Source organism: Oryzias latipes, chromosome 8 (genome assembly GCF_053564925.1).
Source record: "Oryzias latipes strain Hd-rR chromosome 8, Olatipes_Hd-rR_3.1".
NCBI classification, from domain to species: Eukaryota; Metazoa; Chordata; class Actinopteri; order Beloniformes; family Adrianichthyidae; genus Oryzias; species Oryzias latipes.
Window position 1 is genome coordinate 531,836 of NC_136244.1, and position 20,198 is coordinate 552,033.

At 47.1% G+C, this 20,198-nt stretch overlaps 1 protein-coding gene across 1 annotated transcript; it reads right to left on the reverse strand.

Moving 5' to 3' along the window:
• Positions 1 to 2,154: 2,154 nt before the first annotated feature.
• ppl (periplakin) lies at positions 2,155 to 14,922 on the reverse strand. Its single transcript, XM_004086420.5, has 22 exons — positions 14,480 to 14,922; positions 12,511 to 12,610; positions 11,606 to 11,760; positions 11,185 to 11,305; positions 10,954 to 11,079; positions 10,425 to 10,466; positions 10,050 to 10,211; positions 9,863 to 9,970; positions 9,153 to 9,248; positions 8,958 to 9,080; positions 8,735 to 8,881; positions 7,424 to 7,575; positions 7,156 to 7,259; positions 6,905 to 7,062; positions 6,645 to 6,823; positions 6,411 to 6,549; positions 6,138 to 6,331; positions 5,909 to 6,059; positions 5,736 to 5,819; positions 5,538 to 5,654; positions 5,243 to 5,335; positions 2,155 to 5,156 (listed from the first exon to the last, which is right to left on the reverse strand). The coding sequence occupies exons 1-22, from the start codon at positions 14,527 to 14,529 to the stop codon at positions 2,484 to 2,486; spliced, it is 5,274 nt and encodes a 1,757-aa protein (XP_004086468.1). The 5' UTR covers positions 14,530 to 14,922; the 3' UTR covers positions 2,155 to 2,483.
• Between the last annotated feature and the right edge of the window lie 5,276 nt (positions 14,923 to 20,198).

Genomic DNA, 20,198 nt, shown 5'->3' on the forward strand with positions numbered 1-20,198 from the left:
GTTAGTTCATTTTAGTATTTTCCTATTGAACTCTTTGTATTCGTGATCCTTTTGATTTCATGTTTTACTTCGAAGCCCATCGAGACGACTGTTGTTGTGATTTTGGGCTATACAAATAAAATTGAATTGAATTGAATTTGATTAAAGCAAACATTTAGTTTGCAAATTAAATATTTAGATCTGACCGAAATATTTATTTTCTAAACGAAACATTTCAGCTTTGTTAAATACAATTTGTTAAATAAATATATAAGTACAAATTAAATATTTAGCTTTTAACTAAACATTTAGTTTGGAGCTACATGTATGTAAATCTCTTAGTCCATACAGAATTCCAATGTTTTTCTGAGATAATTTCCATTTCAACTTTTCCTCCAACTCCAAGAACTTTTATCTCGTTCACTTTACATACGTTAACTTGGTCAATGTTTAATATTAAATGTTCATCTTACTGAAAATACACTACACTTTGTTTTATCTCAATTGAAAAATGATTTACTGTCATGAACCCAATTTTTCACCTTCATCATTTCCACTTTTACTGTCTCTGTTAGTTCATTTAGACTTGTTCCAGAGAGGTAGATAGTTGTGTCGTCTGCAAACAACAGGAACTGAACTCTTTTAGAATCTTTGCAGATGTCATTGATTAACAAAGTAAAAAGTAAAGAACCCCAAAGCGATCCTTGGGGAACTCTGGTAACTACATTTTGGTATTCCAAATTATGTCCATTAACTTGGACAAACTGCTGTTGGTTAGTTAAATAACTCTTAAGCCACTGGAATAACAGACCCCTAATGCCGTATGAGGAGCATTGAGACCAAAGCAGGTCAGGATTTATTCCATCAGATGCTTTTGCAGGTCAATGAACATTCCAACTGTATGTTGTTTGTTATCAGTGTTTTCAGTCTTTGTTATCACCGTGATCTTTCAGTTCGCTCAGTAAATGGCACTGTGTAGAAAATTGTGACCTGAATCTGTATTGTGTCTGCAACACAATGATGCTGACACAACCGTGTGTGTCTGTTCCCTCTGGGAGCTTTCACTGATGTGTTTCATGTTGTAAAGTGGAGTATATATCTAATAATGTTTACAGAAAGGACTGAATAATCAATGATAATTATTGGATGCATTTTGAGGCCTTTCATGTCCTTTAAAAGAGATTTGCTGCATGATAAATGATCTAAATGAGAATGTGAGCTGTGAATGGAGAGAAGAGAGGAAACCCTTTGGAGTTTGGGGACAGAGACGTGCGCAGGATTTCTGAGGGGCCGGGGCTCAAGGACAGAAAAAGGCAGCAAAAATAAATTTAATTTCATGGAACTTTCTTTATATATAAATGCAATCTATATGAATGACTTTAATCATGTGTATCCTTAAAATCTCTGTATTTTGCTTGTTAGGCGGAAGCAGCGCACAGAGTGGGAATAAAATCCCTTTTTTTAATTCATATTTATGTTCAGTTAGTTAAATTTTAAAGATTTAAAATATACTTTTATTCTGTTTGACCCACGACCTACAGTGTGTTTAGAATTTCGGCCCCCTTGCGATGGAGTTTGACACCCTGGTTCAGAGACTCTGATGCAGAGCTGGAGGAGGCAGAGGTGAAGATGCTGAGCTTCTCTTTGGGACCAGGATGGACCAGGAATGAATCCATCAGAGGATCAGATCATGGATGTTCTGGAGATCCATGCAGGGAAGCAGATGGAGATGTTTGACAGGAGGAACAGTGATGATGATGGTGAAAGGATGCTGAGGTTGGAGATCCAGGAGAGGAAGACCAAAGGGGAGGCTCATGGATGCAGAAGGGGAGGACATGAGAGTGGTTGGTGTGAGTGAAGAAGATGCACAGGATATGGTTAGATGGAGGAAGATGATTTGATGTGACCAACCAAGAATGGAGCAGCCATAAGTCAAAGAAGGTGATTAATAATTAGCACTTAAAGTCTTGGCATCTGGACTTCAAGTCTCTTTCTTGCAACGTTTCATTAAGTTGCTTCATCCATCCAGATCATGACTCAATCCAAGAGGTCACCTGGATGATGAGAACCTTCATCAACATGTGGGGCTCCGGTTTCGAGACGGACCGGTTACTAAAGGTGATTGGAGGTGTTTATGAGGTGCATTTAACAGAAATTACACAACAAGATTCAGGATTCCCAGTTTGATTCATCTTTAATTTCAGCTTTCACAGCTTGATTTCCAGAATGTATAAGTTCAACCCCGTAAAGCAGTAATAGTAGCTAGGTCATAGGTCATTAACCCCAGTACAGGCTCAGAGTGGATTATGTTAGGGCAGGAGTTTCAATCTTTGCACAGCGGACACAGAGGAGACGAGAAGCCCATTATAATTAAATGGATTAAAAAACAAACAGCTAAAGGCCCAGTTCCCACAGTGTTGAGAGCAAACTATAAAAAGGATTTCTTTAACCAAAGCTGAAACAGGAATCTGAGCATTGAACCCCAAACCCTTATCTTGACCTGCTCACTTGGTCTTGCCTGATACCATCAAGCCAAACTCCTGAATGGAGATTTCCTTGTTGTTGTACTGCTGAAGATGCCTATCAGTGATGCGGCCAGCTCGCAGCGCATCGTCGATGGAGAACTTCTTTCCAGACTTCCTGTCGTGGAGCACGGTGGACTCCCCTGAAGGACTTTTGACCGAGATCTCCTCCCAGTCACACTCCTGACCCTGCAGGTTCACAAACATCTTCCAGTCGATCAGGCCCAGTTTGTAGGCCTCCTCCGGTCGCATCTCTTTGCCTGAGTCTGGATCGATGATGACGATAGAGCGCCGAAGGTGGCTCTCTCTTTGTTCCCTCTTGATACTAACTGACCCAAGATTCTTCTGCAGCTTTTCAATCTCTTCATCCTTCTGGACTGTTATGCGTTTGAGCTCTGCAAGCTCTTTCTGCAAAGCATCAAGTCTCATCTCCAAGTTCTTCCCGTCATCCCTTGGTGCAGACTCGGTGATAAGCTTTGTCTCGTTGCTAGTAATGTCAATCTCGGACCGAAGTCTGCGGATCTCATTCTGCAGCCTCTGGTTTTCCTGCTGCAGACGGTTGCTCTCGTCTCTGATGTAGTCCAGTTCTTTGGTAGACTTAGTTTGATGAAACTCCATATCTGAGAGCCTGGAAGTAAGGCTGGCGAGCTCTTGATCAAGGTCACGCCTTCTCCTTTTTTCTTCGTCTAAAGTTCTCCGGAGGTCATCAATCTCCATCTCGGCTTCTGGGTCCCTTTCAACTTGGACCTTCTCAGTGCGGACGACTCTTTCCTTCACGTCCATTCTTTCCAAGGTTAGCTGCTGCTGCTTGAGGGCGTCCAGCCTCTTCTCCAGCAAGGTACGCTTGTGCCGCTCTTCATCGAGCTGGAGCTTCAGGATAGAGTGTTCCTTCTCCTGCTGGGGATCCTGCTGCAGCACCACTTTTTGCTTGACTGTCACCTTCTCGCGATTTTCTTTGTCCCGGATTTCCAGCTCATTCAGCCTGATCCGAAGCCTCTGAATCTCCAGTTCCGCCTCACGTCTTGCCTTTCGCTCCCGCTCCAGTTCTTCCAACTGTAGGTCTAAGTCAGCGATCTGTCGTTGCAGCCTTGAGAGTTCTGCTTTTAAGCTCTCCTTCAGTTCTTGCTCCTTGTTGATGGTCTGGACGTAGTTCTCACATTCTGATTTGAGGATAGGATCTTCTACCATCTCGACCACTATTTCCTCAACAATCTTCTCTCTGACCTGAGACAGATCCAACTTCTTTAGCCTGATCTTTTCCTCCTGGGCAGACTTTTCTCTCTCCAGATCAAGGCGTTTCTTTTGCTCATCAGCCAGCTTTCTTTTTAGAATCTCAATCTCTTCCATGGTCTTGGGATCCTCTCTGTACTGCAGCACTTCATTGACCACCTCTTTAGTTTGGACCTGAGGCTTTGTCTCCTTCCATCGTTGAATTTCGTCACGAAGTTGGCGGATTTCCATCTCTGATTTCTCAATTTGGTGTGTTTTATCAACGATCTCTTCACGAAGACCTTCCAGCTCTTTCTCGGTCTGTGGGTCTGTTTTGTACTTGATGACTTCTTTGATCATCTCTTTGACCTCCACCTGAGGTCCTCGGTTCCTCAGCATGGTCAGTTCATCCTGCAGAGACTTCAACTGAAGTTCTGCATCCTTGAAGCGCCTCTGTTGTTCTACAAGCTCAAGACGGAGATTGGCGACCTCACTCTCCGCCTTTGGATCGGGACGGACAATCTCCCTAACTTTTTCCTGGACCACAACCCTGTTCTTCTCCTCCTCCAGGCTTGTAATTTTTCTCTGGAGGTCAGACTTTTCCCGCTGAGAGGATCTGCGTTTGGACTTCTCATCCTCATACTGTCTCCGGAGGTTTTCTACCTCCCTTTCCAGAGCCATATCTTTCTCTACTTTAAGCACCTCCTTGATGGAAATCTTCTCCTCTGCCATGGCCTTCTCCTTCTCCAGCCTTCGGAGCTTCTCCTGGAGAAACTTCAGTTCGTCTTCCAGCTCTTTTCTACTATCCGTCTCTTTTTGCTTCCTTTCAAGCAGGAGCCGGTACTCAGACTGAAGCTGGGGGTCATTCTGAACTTTGATCACTTGCTCCTCGGTGATCACCTCCTGTTCTTTGTTTTTCTCCTCAGCCAGGAGGGTCACTTGCTTTTTTATCTGAGTCAGCTCATTGTCTTTCATCATCTTCTGCCTTCTAAGCTCTTCCAGCTCATCGCGAAGTTTGCGGACCTCCTCTTCCTGCCCCCTGTCCCTCTCGATACGTAGCACCTCCTTTACAGTGTACTGCTGCGCCCCCTCTTTGAGCTCGGTCTCCAGGCCACGCAACTTAAGCCTCAGCACCTCCAAGTCGTTTTCCAGGACATGGGTGTTGCGGCGCTCCTCTGACAGCTTCTGCTGGACCTTATGAACCTCTTCCTCCAGCTGTGGGTCTGGAACATTTTTGATTAGTTCCTTCTTCACGATGGTGTCCTGGGGCTTTTGTCCTTCCAGTTCATAAATGTTGGTCTGGATGCTCTTGATTTCCTTCTCAAGTTGTTCTCTCCTCTGAGTCTCATCTTCCAGCTGCTTCCTGATTCTCCAAGGCTCCTCCCCTGGAGGAGCGGCATGGACAGACTGCACATTTGTAGACTGGATCATAGGGACCTCGGGTTGCTGAATGAAGAGTGAGAATATTATATCATCGGCATAGATTTGTTTGGTTTGCGTGCAGATGCTACAAACGTGGTAAATAATGTTACCTGTTTTAAAAGGCTTTGTGCAAATTCAAGATTCTGGAGCCTCTGCTTGTTTACGGCGTTCACTTCTGTGAACTTGGACTCAATTTCAGCTTCCTGAAAGTGTTAGAAGAAGACATCTTTGTTTCAACAATGATTGACAGCCATCACAGCGGTTCCCTTTCTGCTTTCACTGAGAAAAAGCACAGACGCAGAATTAAAGGAAACGTCTGGATTAGGTGGTGGTGTCTGACAGCCAATCACGAAGGCTGAATCAGATGAAAGAGAGAGAGCAGTGTCATTGACGGCAGCGCCTCACATCTTCTTTGACTTTCACTGCAGGTGATTCCAGTCTGCTTCTCTTGTAGCTCTGAGGTACAAGACCATCCTCAAGATCCAAGACTGACTTGAACTTCTCTGTTTCAGCCTCATAGTCCTGCAGACAAAACTTGTAAACATTTGACCTCCACCTCACTTCAGTTTAGTTTAGTTTAGGGAGTCAGAGGGATATCTGTACCTTCACAGCCTGTTGGTACAGCTTGGCATTTTTGGAGACGTTGTTCAAGTCTGACTCCTTCCTTGTGATGTCAGAGAGCAAGTTCTGCAGAAAAGGAGTTTTGCTGGAGTCAACACATGTTTCAGTGACTGTATTCTTCCACAGCACAGCTCGTGTAAAGGTGGTGATCTCACCCTCTGGTTCTTCAGCTTAGTCTCCACCTGTCTGAGATCATCAGTTTCTCTGGGCTCATAGTTTGGGACACGAGACAGCCAGCTGTTCAAGTTGTCGTAGTCGTTCTGGTAGTTGTTGTATGCCATTTTGGCTCTCTGCAAGCTCTGGGACCTGTGGGGGGCAGCAGAGAAATCGGCTGTGGAGACTGTAGGCCTGGATAGCTGCAGTTCCTCTTTCTCACTGACTCACCTGGCATCGATCTGCCTGTTGAGGTTGTTGAAACGCTTGTTGAGTTTCTGCACATCCGCTTCCTGTCGTTCAATGTCTGGACAGTGCTCATGAAACCTGGAGGTCATGTTGTTGCAACTGTTTCTGGCTGAACGCAGGTTTTCTTCCAACTCCGCCATCACTGAGCTCTTGGACCTCAGATCTGAAGCCATACTCTGGAGGAGCAGCATGAGAATGTGATGAAAATCTGTGGCTCGCTGTGATGCCAGCTGAACATCCACGAATGGAACTTACAGCAAGTTCTCGCTGAGTTTTTTCCAATGAGGACATGTCCCGTGGGGCAACTTCCTCCCTGGCCAGTTTGTTCTCATATGTGGATATTAAAGCTTTTCCATTTTGAATAGACATCTCCAGCTGGTGGGAATTTTTTAGCCTAAAGAAATGTCACGTTTTAGATGAATGCAGTGAAGCAAACCTTGGGCAGAGACTGTCTGAGTTGGGACTTGAAAAGCCAAAAACATGCCATACTTCTCCTGGGAGCACTGTAGAAGCTGCTCCACCTTGGCACACTTCTTCTCCGTCTCATCCGCCTTGCTGTGGAGCTGAGGGGCACTGGCACACTTGGAATTAGAGACCAGGAAGCGTCTGGCCTCTTCCACCTTGGAGGACTTTTCTGGTTTAATCTTGTCAACAGCTGCAGAGATGTCCTGCAGGAAAGCATTGGAAGAGCGTGAATGAGTCTGTTAAAGCTGGAAGTGTCTACCAGCAGGATCAATGAGGACCCTTACCTTCATGTCCTGCAGGCGGTCAGCGCCGTCTTGCAGTGGCCGGCTTTGTTCCAGCGGTGGGCGCACTCGTGCATAAATAGCTTTTTCCTGTTTGTCTAAGTCGGTGACGACTTTATCCAAACCGGCCATCAGCTGGCGGCACTGCTGCTCCTCCTTGTCTACAGTCAGAGTAGAAACAAAGCTGAGGTCTGAGCCCGCTGAGGACGGAGATGCTTTGTGATGTTTACTGCAACAGTCAGTCTGTGCTTTACCTGTCCCAGCTCCAATCTCCTTCTGCAGCTCATTAAAGCGCTTCTGCAGAGACGCTTTGCAGCTGGCTGTTTTCTGCTTGACAGCCTTCTGCTGGCTGACCAGTCTGTGAGCACAAACGCTGAGATTAAGCTCTTTAAGCTTTTTAAAACAGTTTCTACTCTTTGGAGAGCAGCATTTACAGGTGTGGGCTGATCTTCCTGTGGGCTCCTCAGCTGTGTTCCTCCTGTTTAATGCTTTAGATCATTAGGGTGAGGAAAGGTGACCTACTTGTCAGACACAGCCACAGCCTCCGGGTCGGTGGGAGGGATCAAAAAGCAGACTGCAGGGGCGGTCAGTTTACGTCCAGCTGCATCCTTCACGTCCCACCGTGTGCCGTTGTTCCTCAGAAGAGTGTACCTCTCCCCACGCTGGATCTGGCCCTGAACAAATTCAATGTGGTCATTTTGGCTGCAGATGACATCTTCTCCTCAAGACTCAAGAGTGCAGAAGAACACAGAAGTTCTCCTAAGGAATAAAAAGGATGCTGCCTCCTTTCAGGTAAAAGTGATGAAACCTGCTCTCCTCTAACCCAGACAAAAAAGGGAACCATTGAGAAGATAACAGGCTCATTTTGGTTTTTGTTCTGTGGGGTGAATCACTATGTTTACCTGTATTTGTCATGATAAACTAGATTTAGCCAAAGACCTTAATAGCATGGATCTTGGAGCCACCGGCATCGTTTGAGCCGGCTCCATTAGAACCGTCAACGATTTGTGTGTGAATGAGCAGCATTCGTCCCGGTTTTTGGAAGCCCCCCCCCCCCCCCCCCCTTAAACCAGTCTGGGTGCAGAAGCTGACGTTTCCTTCAGACTATCCATGTCTCTGTTCCAAAATATTTTGCTGCTCCTTCACTTTGTTGGCTAGGAACACGGAAGATGCTGTCTGCGACCCTCTGACGGCGTTCTATCTACTAAAGGCCTAAAGTACAGCGTTCAAACTGAGATTTGTGACAAAAGCTGTTTTATTAAAGAATGTGTCCTTTACAAAACAGTCCAAATAAGCCACACCTCCATAGTCATAGAAAAATAAACTGTTTCCACTGCAACCTGCTCTACAGATCCTTGGTGAACCAGAAACATCTCTGCTCTTCTTCACACTTCTTCAGCATCATCATAAATCCAACAAATATTACGTTTCTCCTTTTTATCAGCGCAGCAGACACACGTTTCAACAGATAATTGTTGAGAAAATGGAGCAAGTTGCTGCTGCATCGCCCCCTGCGTCCTGACTGATGCATTCCAGTCACAGCAACAGAACTGCTTCCAAATGTCCTGACGGAAAGAAATCTGGCTAATTATGTAAGGCTTGTTCCTGGTTTTGGGCAGGGGTTGTTATAGAGAGTGGATAATGAGAAGTGTTCTTCAGTTCCTCTCAGACTTTGTACCTGCTTTATGCTGAAAATACCCATAAAGCCGTTTTCTGAAAGTAACAGTATCCATAGTACTCATCTGCAGCAGTGTAGCCTCTCTTGTCATGAAAGTGCAACACAAACCAAACAGCAAACCCTGAAGCAGCAGCTGCAGTGAACGTGGCGCGTACCTCGTCGGTGTCATACTCGCACAGAGCTTCAATGGGCAGCAGCTTCTGGAGCGTTTCCCTGCGGTACCTCAGAGGGAGAACCTGCAGGCTTCGCTTCTGCAGAGCCTTGACCCGTTCATCCAGATGGTCCATTGCCTTAGCTTGATCCTGCAGACACAGAAGCAGGACGTCTTAGCTTCAGCTCTGCACAGGTCAGCTGCAGTCTGGACTGCAGAACACCTACGTCCAGCTCACTGATGAGGCCTTCCATCTGATAAACATCCTTAAATTCGGGGTTGTACTTCTGGCTGATCTCGGTTTCCAGCCGTTTCAGTAGGTCCTGGGTGTCACGTGCCTCCTTGTTGAACTGCATAGAGAAACAGGTGAGCCTCACCTGCCTGTAAATACGGCAGTCAAAGCACTTCATGTCATGTCTTACCTGGTGGTATTCGTCCATGTGCTTCAGGTGGTTTTCTTCACAAATAAGCAGGTTTAGGTACTCCTTCCAGTCAGCATGAACTGCTTCCATATGAGCCTAAATCAGAGAACAAAACAGTCACGTCTGGAAGACATGGGCCAGCCGGGTTCGAACATCAAACCGCCATAAAAAACAGCTCTGATAACGATGTAAAGGGGGCCATCGGCACGCCGTAGCCACTAGGCGATGAACAAACGCATCAGTCCTTTAAGTGCTTGTTAAGCCACCGGTTGGTCCTCACAGTGGAGGATGACTAAATGTAAACGTTATCCATCCATCTGTGCAGCGGTCGACCGTTTAACGTGGGGTCATGATCGAAAAATAACCTGCGATGGATGAAATCTGTGAGGAAGGATTCCAGATGTTTTAAGGCTGTAAAACTGACAAACTAAACACATTCTGTGGGGAGACGCAGCGCAGAGAAGATTAACAATGATCTGCAGCCAATCAGGATGCAGAACACAATGCCCTGTTCACTGCAGACAGGCCGCCAGCTCACCCCAAAAGAAAACGTTCAGTGAAACAGAGGATTTGTCAGCAACAGTCACAGCAACAGCCTGCGTGCTGCTAACTGCTGCAGGTCAGTCAGAAGTTTGAACATTAAGGTCCACTAGTGGGTGAGATCTCCACTGAAGCATCATGGGAGTCAGATGCTGACGCTCTGAACGTACCTCAATGACAGCCTTCCCTGGATGCTGGTCACTAATCAGCTTTTCTCCATCATTGTTCAGAGCCGTTATACCGATTTCTTTAGACTCCAAACATCTGCTGATGAAGTTCTGAAGAGTGAGATGGCGTTTCATTAATCACTTGGAATCCCTTTTGGAGGGACTTGGTGTCCTAAAAGACTCTAGCTACCTCATAGTGCCTCTTGCGGGCTGGGTAGTCCAGGTTGAGGTCGCTCCAGTCATAGTTGATCCTCTCCTCCGCCTGCTGGTCCATCCAGTACAGCTCGTTGGTGCAGCGCAGCATGTAGTCGCGCAGACTCAGCAGGTCTCGCTGGCGAGCGCTGGAGCTGGTCTAGATCAGACAGGAACACATTTGGAGGGCTCAGGGAGCGCAAGAGTGGGTGAAAGCACTGACGCCTCCGTGTCCCAGGCTGAATCCTACAGCTGCTAGCATGTTGAAAGGAGCGTGTGACACAGAGAGACCTTCAGAGCTCTGATCGTTCCTTCCTGCTCTGAGACGGATTCATAAACTGAACTGAAGGGATGAGTGGAAACCGTTTCTCACCAGCAGCTTGTTGTACTTCATCTGCAGACTGCTGACATATTCCTGCAGAAACACAGAGAGGTCCCTTCATCACAAAGCTGGATTACACAGGTCCGGGCCCCCAGGGCCGCTGTCCCGCTCCTTTTCTGAACTACAGCAGGAATCCACCTGATCCAGGTAACAGCAGCCAGGACCACCAGGACATGGAGGTGGACACCCCCCAAACTATGTTCTGCAAACAGCTGACTGCAGCTGTCCAGAATTTGCATCCACCTTTGGTTTATTTTAAGCAATCAAAGCAGAAATGATATCAAAACTTAAACGTGATCTATACAAAGATTCATCAAACATAGGACAGTCAGCCATAAAAACTGGTTGCAAATCACACATAGGTTTAAATACACCAGTAAATAGTTCAGTTATTGCTCTTAAACAGAATAAACATGTCTGCTCTTTGCATTTGGTTCGTGGAACTATGAACTATTGAGACTGTCAGAAGGAGCTCAGTCGATTGTCTGAAGGGGATCGGGAGGAAGGGAACTCATCCCACCTTGTCTCCGCTGGCAGAGATGTGAGGGGCCAGAGCCTCCACCTCCCCATGGAAGATGTTATGCTCCACCACCTCGGCCTCCACAGTTGGCAGGTCCTGGCCAAAGCCTTTAGAGTCCAGTTTTTCCTGAGGAAGAAACCTGGGGTTGGTGTCTGTCATGCAGTTCTGCTCACTGATGGAGATGTGAGCTCTTCACATGAACCTTTCAGGAAACCCTCTTCAGCGTCTCACCAGCTTCTCATCCATCATGTTTCCCCAGTTGATGGTGGGCACCCCCTCTGAGCGGATCAGCTGGTAAATGTGGTAGTGGTCCTCCTTCAGCTTCATCACCCTCTCACGCAGCTGCTTCATGCTGAACACACAGACATCCTTTAGGAAACACGCAGCTTCACGTGCAGAAAATCCATTTAATCCTGATGAATGATGCAATTCCTCTCTTAGAATGTTAGCGTAAATGTGTAGTCACAACACACACTGTCACATTATTCAGTGTATATTAATTATTAAGTCTGTAACCATCGTAATCTGTAATGGTGACGGTCAAAAAGCTGCATTTCTGTCTGGAAGACCCTTCCTCAGGATTCTCCTCCTCTTCCTGAGGAAGGGTCTGAACCCACATGCTAGCGTCCCAGAACACGCATGAAGAACTCACTCCTGCTGGATCATCTCAGCCTGCGGGTGGAGGAGGCGCTTGGTGTTCACGGCGTCCTCATCCAGGGCGTCCAGCAGCTCCAGGGAGTTGAGGATCCTCTTGTTGGTGTCGTCCTGGTACAGCGGCTGTTTGCCTTCGTTGATCTTACACACGTCCTGCAGAAAACCAAGATGGCTACTTTCAAACGAATCGTTCTGTACTGGACCTAGATACAAGACATGATGCTGTGCTGGAGCGTTTACTCGCGTCAGAGTCTCATGACTAGTCTACACCACCAAGTCAAAGTTTTTATTTCCTTTTGGCAGACATTTTTGTCCTCATGTTAATGACATAACTGCTGAGAGAGTTGGGTTTGAATGCGTTTGGTCAAGCAGACTTTGGTTCGTCTACATTTCCAGCAGACACTCAACTACAGACTAGACGGACCAGCCTTCATGTTTGAATGAAGCAAATGTTCCCCGTTTTGTCAGATTAGAAGACTGACAGAACGTTGACCTCGTGACCTTCTCTGGTACAGCACAACTGTCTTCAGATCTGGGTAAAGGTACTGTGGTGCACGTCTGCCAGGCGGTCCAGCTCGACAATGACGTCAGAGCCATCACTGCTACCAAATTAGTTGCAACTCAATCTGATGGATTTTTGTTTTTCTTTCCTGGAAAATGAAGGCTGCCATGAGTGTGTGAATGTGACTGTAAAGCACTTTGGGCCTTTGGGTAGACAAGCACTATACAAGTGTTCATCATTCACCATTTCCACAGACATGTCATTGAAGTCTAAAGAGTGAGGGATTCTGTTCTATGGTCACATTGTTCAAGACCAGCTGTGCTCTGGTTCTTAGAACCAGCCCAGAACCAACAGTCTGGTTGAGGATCTCAAACATCGGCGTCCTGGACCCTCCTTTGTACCTTGTTCAGGTTCTGCTCGATCTCCATGATGTTCCTCTCCACTTTGTCGGCGTTCTTCTGCAGCTTCTCGACCAGAACGCTCAGCTCCGTGGGGGCGGCACTTCAAGACAGACACACATGCGGATTATTTAGGCTTTTCAAGCAGCAGAGATCAGCTGGAAGCCACTTTCACGCTTCATGCCCTGCAGACCCACAGTTCAGACCACAGCCTCCAGGAGGGCGTGGCCGGGGAAGGTTACAGCTGACATGTGAAGGAATCTGGCCCTTCAGGTTGCTTCGTAATGCCACCCAGCAGACACTCCCTGTCAGGCCACACAATGAGCGTGCACGTTGACTCACAACATGCACCTCCTGTAGAAACCCACAGAACAGGTCTGTTGAGCCTGCACGTGCACGTTGTGCACGGAGCCCAACTGTCTACAGCCAAACTGACAGATCGACTAAAAACAACCCGAGTTTTTCTGCCTTCAGCGCTGAGAGGCGGCGTTAGAAGACAGAAGAACAGAGTTCTTCCACAAAGGGGCCCAATGTTTGTTGAAGACATAGCCCCCCCCCCCAAACTGCAAAAAACTTCTAGACGTCGTGAATTGAAACAAAATGAAGAACAGCCGCTGCATCCGGTTTGTTTTCTGCTGCAGGGTTGGATGAAGAACTAATGTGTTGCTTTCAAAATAAAAGCGTGTTGACTTTGAAGTCATTTGCACCGACTTAACTCCGCCAGCTGGGGGGGGGGGGGGGGGGGGGGGGGGGGGGGGCTAAAGTATACAATACATGGAGTGGCAGCAGGTTTGGTGTGGCGCTGTGAGATGACAACACGTCTGATTCCCCCACATTCCCCTGTCAGGCCGGACGGTGCGTCTCACAAACCAAACTTCAGAAATGAAAATGCTGAAGGTCACACATGTTCACACCTCCAGTCATGGATCACATGCAGGTCAAAGGGCTGAGACTGGACCTTCTGTTCTTCATGCCACCGTCGGCCAACCACACTGGTAACCATGAGGCCGTGCAGATGGCGTGCACTCGTCTGCGCCTCATGAAAAACAGACAGGGCGCCTATTGAGAAGCAGAGCGGCCCGTTCCCTCCAGCAGGTGAGCACAAACGCCGTCATTCAACGCTTGGCACTCAGAGACGAGTTTGAACAGGTGCCGAGTGCTGTGGAAGCCGCTGGCAGAACGTTTGTGTAGCTTCATCCAAGGGGGGGGGGCTCCTTTCACACAAAGCTGATCTGCCAAGGTTGATGAAGGATTCGGCGTTCCAACAGACACCAAAGGTCTGCTGAGAACCACAACCTGGTTCAGTTGCTCTCTGCTGATGGCAGAAAGGTTTGAAACCTTCCAACTCAAAGTCAGTAGCTCTAAAGCCCCCCATGCCACCCCCCACCCCATTTTCCCTCTTTTCAGGGACAGGAAGCTCCCTGTCTGGACTCTTCTGCAACGACACGCCTCCTGTTGAAGTCCTACACATTCGATGGGTCTGGGAATCGTGCAGCGGCTGAGAGCTCTGTCCTGAGAAGAGGGCGTGGCAGCAGGAGCAGGGTGGATTTCACAGGGATCCACTCCACCACAGCACGGAAAGATCCACAGGAACACTGCCTCAGTCCCTGCAGGACTTTGCTGAAGGCAAAGAAACATCTGTGTTCACATGGAACCCCTGACACAGACCCCAGAACGGGTCCATCAGCCCAGGACTCGGCAGCAGGACAGTGGATCTCCTTGGACTGCCATAAAGTCCCACTCTGGACTCCAGGAAGACATCAGAGTCCAAATGGAGAACCTTCTCTAAACACCAGAACTGCTGAACAACAGAACCCAGGAGAACATGACCTGATGACGGAGAATCACAGGATCGGCGCGCGCACCTCAGCTGTTCCTCCAGCTGCAGGAGCGTGCACGCGGCCCTCGATTCCAGAGGTTTGAACCCACAACCAGGACAAAAATCTCCCAGACTAACACGCGCAAGACTCACGTGGGTTTGGGCGGCGTGACCGCCGAGGACTTGCTCTTCTTCTTCAGCATGGCGGATCACCTGTAAGCTCCTACAACCAGCCGCTCGCGGGATCCAGGTGAGACAGAATGAGGTGCGCTGCGCTCGCGCCGCAGGTGTTGTTTGAGGGGCGTGTCTGCGCGTCCTTCACAATCAATGTCACCGAGGCGCAGGCGCGACGCGCACACCTGGCTGCCAACAGTGACAAGCCACGCCCCGAAACAACTTCAACATACCTGTAGCACCGGGACGGATGGGCGGGCAGAACACGCCTGTGCGCGCGCGCGTGCATGGATGAGGTGTGACCGTCAGGACTGTGGTCTGTCCTGTGCGCGCGCGCGTGCATGGATGAGGTGTGACCGTCAGGACTGCGGTCTGTCCTGTTTCACCTGCGGTCAGAACGCAGCAGAGATCAGAGATTCTCTGAAAGGTTTCAGCCTCACCTGAAGCCGCAGAAGGCGGGAGTTCTTTCATGGAAAAGCCTTCCGTGTCACGTGCCTGTCGCCTCTATGGGCTGTTCTGTTTTTACAGTTAAGACAAAGTGTCTGTTTTTTGGGAATTTGCTGAATTTGGTCGTGAAACCAATTTATGACATTTGAATTAAACAACAGCTTAAGGAAATGCTTTCTCTGACCTCTGACCTCCAGGAACACACCATCTCCAGCATTTACAGAGGGATGGATCTGGGAGAAAAACTCTTCTTCCCTCCTTTCCTTTTCCGTCACACAAACATTCTTCAAATATGATTAAACTGAATAAAGTTTGGCCTGGATTCCAAAAGGGGGTTTATTCAGACATACCTCTGGTTTGTCTGTAGGTTCATAACCCCTCTTGTTAAAGTAAAATATGTCCAACACAAGAGGCCCTCAGTCCTCTTCTGTCTGCCCAGCTGTTGGACAGGACAAGTTAAAAAACAAAGTGTGGGACTGTCATTAAAACAGAATGATCGGCTCCTGCCTCTTCAGTGTTACTGGAAAACAGATTCCAAGCACAGATTCTAAGGATGCAAAAGGATGATGGGATTGGTTGATCAAAAACAACCTGAAAAGGACTGAAATCCATCCGTGAAGCAGGAAGAGAAACGCCTGAAACCACAACAACTTTGTATGAAACGCTGCATGATTCTGAATTTGATTTGATTTGAAGTGTTTTATTTCAAGCAATCAAAGCAAGAATAATGACCAATCAGCAGTGATCCATTCATAGAGACGTATCAATGACCCCAAACGCAGAACGAGCTCTCATGTCTTCATAAATCCGTCTGTGGAAAGTCGACGCCGGTGCCAACCTTCAAATACCAACGGATTTCAACTGATGTGAGAAAATGAAAGCGGTTCAGCAGGACAGTCTTCCTCCTGTTCTGTTGCTGGTTGAAAGGTTTTGCCTTTGGAAACGTTCTCATGTTTCAAACAGGAGCAGTATTGTTTGTCATAGATTCCTGTTTTACATTTAGTTTTCTCTGTGGAGTTGATCATGCCTGTTACTTTTGATTTCTTTTTGCTCACAGTCCCTTCTGATTGAAGAGCTCCCGTTTCTTCCTGACATGAACTTTAAGGCTAAACTCCAAAAGTCTCCGCTCTAAAATGTCAGAGAACTAGTTCTGGAGGATCAACGTCACTCAGGCTGAATTCCACCTGTTCTTGTGGAAACTGGACCACACCCTGGCGTCAAAGCAAAGGTGATAGTGTACACAGCAAGCTGTCACTGCATTCTTCTACCTCCCACTGAGGGGGGGGAGGCTGGGTGGGGCGGGGGATCAGGGCAGGGTGCAATGTCTCATGTCCTTACATATTAACTGCATGATAACCCTGCCAGCACGCGTGCAGCTCAGAGAGGACCGCGTGTTCACAGCAGTCTGAACAGGGCGCATGCTGGCTGTGGAGGGTCCTGGCATGGGGGGCGGGGGGCGAGGTCTTCCGTTGGAGAGCATGGGGGCTGGGGGGTGGTCATAGAAAGTAGAAACGGTGGTGATAAACGCCACTGTGAGGTTCTCCTGATGGTCACGTCTGGGAGGCTGCTGCTTTCCTGCATCAGAGCAGAAAGTTTCCTCCCTTTCTGTGCCGGTTCAAGCACTCTGCCCTGTTGAGCAAGGCATCATCTCACATTCCAGCAAAGACTCACACAGACACGAACAAGCAGCAGGAGCACCTTTAAAACAATTCCTTCCCTGTTTGTCACTAAACCCCGTTTTAAAGGATTTTGCTCAGAATGTTTAGGTGACAGTTCCTGCTGTTGCCATGGTAGCAGGTGAAATGCTGGTGTTTGTGTTGTGCTGACAGTGCAGGTGAGTCTGCAGGCACGTATGAGGAGCCATGCCTAGAAAGGTGCATAATTCAGATTCCACTGGCAGGTGGGACCCACAGGTGGGAGGGGCTGGCTATCCTCACAGCATCTGTCCGTCAGTGACAATGCCTGCAGGTCCAAACACATTGTTTTCAGGGGTGTGAGGTGAGGGAGGGGCGTGTGGAGGGCGGGGGGGACCTGTCTGCCAGGTTAATCAGGAGAAAGCGGTTGAAGTTAAATCATTCCTATGTGTGCAGGAAAAGAGACCAGACTGTGGTTCAGGTGGCAGACACTGCAGCAGACTGTGGTCCTATAACCTTATTTTGAAATCATGGCGGTAGAGCTGTGAAAGGTCAAAGGTCAGTGACTGGGAGTTGAACATGTCGCAGCTTTGTGTCTGCAGAAAAGGAGAAAAGGTTCATAAGACAGAGAAACCTGCCCCTTTGTGTTACACGTCAAACCGAACCAGGACAAAAAGCATGATGACCTGTTCTTCACGTTGTCATGACGACCACCATGAAGCTAAAGTGAGTTTGGATCCTGCAGTTCCTGTCTCAGAATCCTCTCCATGTCCGCACGCCATCATTTTTGGGGTTTCTTCCTCACTCATCTGACTTTATAGGTGGAGAAGGAACAAGAGAGAGTGACCCCACGGTCTCTAAGGAAACGCCTTTCTACAGTGAGGCGTGTCCACAAACACACAACGAAACACAAACACACACCCGGAGCTTCACTACTGCTGTGCTGTCTGCATTAGAGCTTCTGTGTTTCAATGGAATCGTTTTTTTTCTTGTATCTACACATTGTAGATAAACAGTGTTGAGACGTGCCCCCCCCAATACTGTAATCCATCTACACCCACGCTAAGCACAACGCGCCTCAGTCAACTTTGAACTGGATGTGTGTGTGTTTGAAATGTCCTGTCCAACAGCTGAGCAGACAGATAAGAGTTGAACCTCAGATTTTACTGTTACAACGGGGCTCATAATATGTTAAACAGTAGGTGTATATTTGAATAAACCCCTCCTGTAATCTAGACCAACCTTTATTCATCTCACTTATATTTGTAACATTTAGTGTTGGACCGGACAAAAAGGAAAATGAGGGAAGAAGACAGAGATATTGGGGGGGGGGGTACTATAGAAGGGGGGGGGGGTGTAAAACCATGAAGCAGCACAGAACAACAACTTTCGGGATGTTTCGAATCATTACAGTGAGGTTCAGATGTAAAACTAATCTAAGAGGGGCGGGGCCTGTCCACACACACACTAACATGTTACAAACATACCTGTTGTCTCCAAAAATGTTCACATACAAACATGTCAACATGTACACAAAACAACTAACGTTCACACACGCATACTTATGCCTTCAGACCAACACACGTGACCCTTCATTCAGTCACGCAAACTGTTTGTGTAAAGGTGAGACAGCACCTGTGCTCAAGTGTTTCTGATTTCCTCCAGCCGCGCCGGGAGGGCCCAATACGGGGCCCCGCCCCAGGAGAGCACCCCCACCCCCAGACGAGCAGCCCACCACCACCCAGGTGTTCTGAGTATGTGTGTATTTCTGTTGTATGTCTGACTTTGTCCCAGTTGTACTGCAATGAAATGTCGTATGTCAGTGTAAGCTGTGCAAATGACAATAAATCCGATTCTGGTTCTGATCATGGGCATGTGTTCATTCCAAGTTTATTCATTCATTTTCCAAACTGCTGTATTCCTGTTTGGGGTCACATGGTTGCTGGAGCCTATCTCGGCTGAAGGTGGGGTAGACGCTGGACAGTCCATCGCAGTATGACACATAGACAGACAACCACACATGTTCACATTCATACTGAATGAATAACTCAGGAGAACAGGCAGACTACACACACACATGTCCCAGCCAGGATTTGAACCAGGATCTCCTTGCTGTGAGCAAAGACTGCTAACCACTACACCCCCGTGAGGCCCTTAATTCTCAATCATCAGATGTAAAATTTCATAATCATATTTTTTGTGCAATCATACCTGCTGAGGACAATGGATGGTCAGGTGGGATTTCCAAAATCACAGGGGGCGTGGCTTACCTCTACCTGCTCCTTTGATGAAGAAATACTTTCTGGTTGAAACAGTTTACATTATAAGGCATTAAGGGCTCCCTCTGGTGTTCCGTGGATGTACTGCACACGTCAGCCAGGCTTCAAATTTAAAATTTGTTTTTATACCTTAATTGAAAAATCTTAATGACTCAGTAGAGGAGTAACTGGTGGATGATTGCTGTAAATGAGGAGCATTTTTGTAGTTTAACTTATCCTTTAGAAAAGTCACAAACAGTGAGCTTTTAGCGTCACTTTAAACTCACTTGATGAATTTGGATGATTTAGCTGGTTTTGAGTCAATAGGTGCTAATTAAATGTTATAATCAGACCCCTTTTCCAGGGAGGGGCCAAGGTGGAAGCGTTAAGGCTTGTACACACCGGGACGAATATTCGCCAGGCGTTATTCGCCAGCGTCTTTCAACACGTTTTTTGTGTTCACACCCAGGCGATTTTCGCTGACGATGAGCCGAGCGAACATGCAATTTCATTCCCTGACATTAGATGGCGCTTAATGTAAACAGAAATACTCCTGTACACAAGGTGGCGCTGCGCAACTTTAGGCTTCTTAAAGTCGCTTTTCACTCAGAAGAAGAGAGCAAGTATTTACGCGCTTGTCAGAATCAAACAAAGAAAACATGAATATTTCCAGCACCAGTAGCTCCAACTGGTGCTTGAAAAAAACACACGTGTTTACGGCTTATCAATGGAAAATTCTAATCCTATATAGGAATGACCTAAAGCATAATTTTTCTCAGTGATAAATTAGCACCAATAATTAGAGTGGGGGTGGGCTTGCACACAGAGAAAGCATTGAAATATCTATGTAGAAACTAAACGCACAAAGCGTGCAAAGGTTTAGTAAAGATGAAAAACTATGACATAAACGGACTTTAGGCTCATAAAAATACAATTTGGATTCAGGAAAAATAACTTTCCAGCACTGAAACAAATAAAATAAAAGGAGGCTGAATGTGAATAAAATCTTCTAAGTAAAGATCACCGGTACATTTGAGTCATTTCTTCTCTCAAAATGAAGAAAATACAGATTCTACCATGCATCTTGTTATCAGAAAGGCTGCCCACGTTTTTCTTTCCAACCAAATCCAGGAAGAAGCACCACAGTTCTGTTGCTGTCCGGCACGACTTCTGAGCTGGACCACATCACTGCAGAAATAGATCATATAGATCTGAGATGCTTTGAGATGAGGTTGATTTTTTGTCTTTAAAGAGATATTTTTCTGGTCTATTTTGCCTCTTAAATCAGCAGCCGAGGGGTGGGGGGATCCACTTTGTCACGAATTGTTTCCCGGACCCAAAAATTGGACAAACTCAGGA

Bases quoted from the DNA above. Each gene is read 5' to 3' on its own strand.
- ppl (XM_004086420.5), bottom strand. From the start codon at position 14,529: ATGCTGAAGAAGAAGAGCAAGTCCTCGGCGGTCACGCCGCCCAAACCC. The intron at 10,467-10,953 runs GTGGGATGAGTT...GTGTTTCTGCAG, and splicing joins TCTCTGCCAGCGGAGACAAG to GAATATGTCAGCAGTCTGCA. The intron at 6,824-6,904 runs GTAAGGGTCCTC...GCTTTCCTGCAG, and splicing joins ACCGCCTGCAGGACATGAAG to GACATCTCTGCAGCTGTTGA.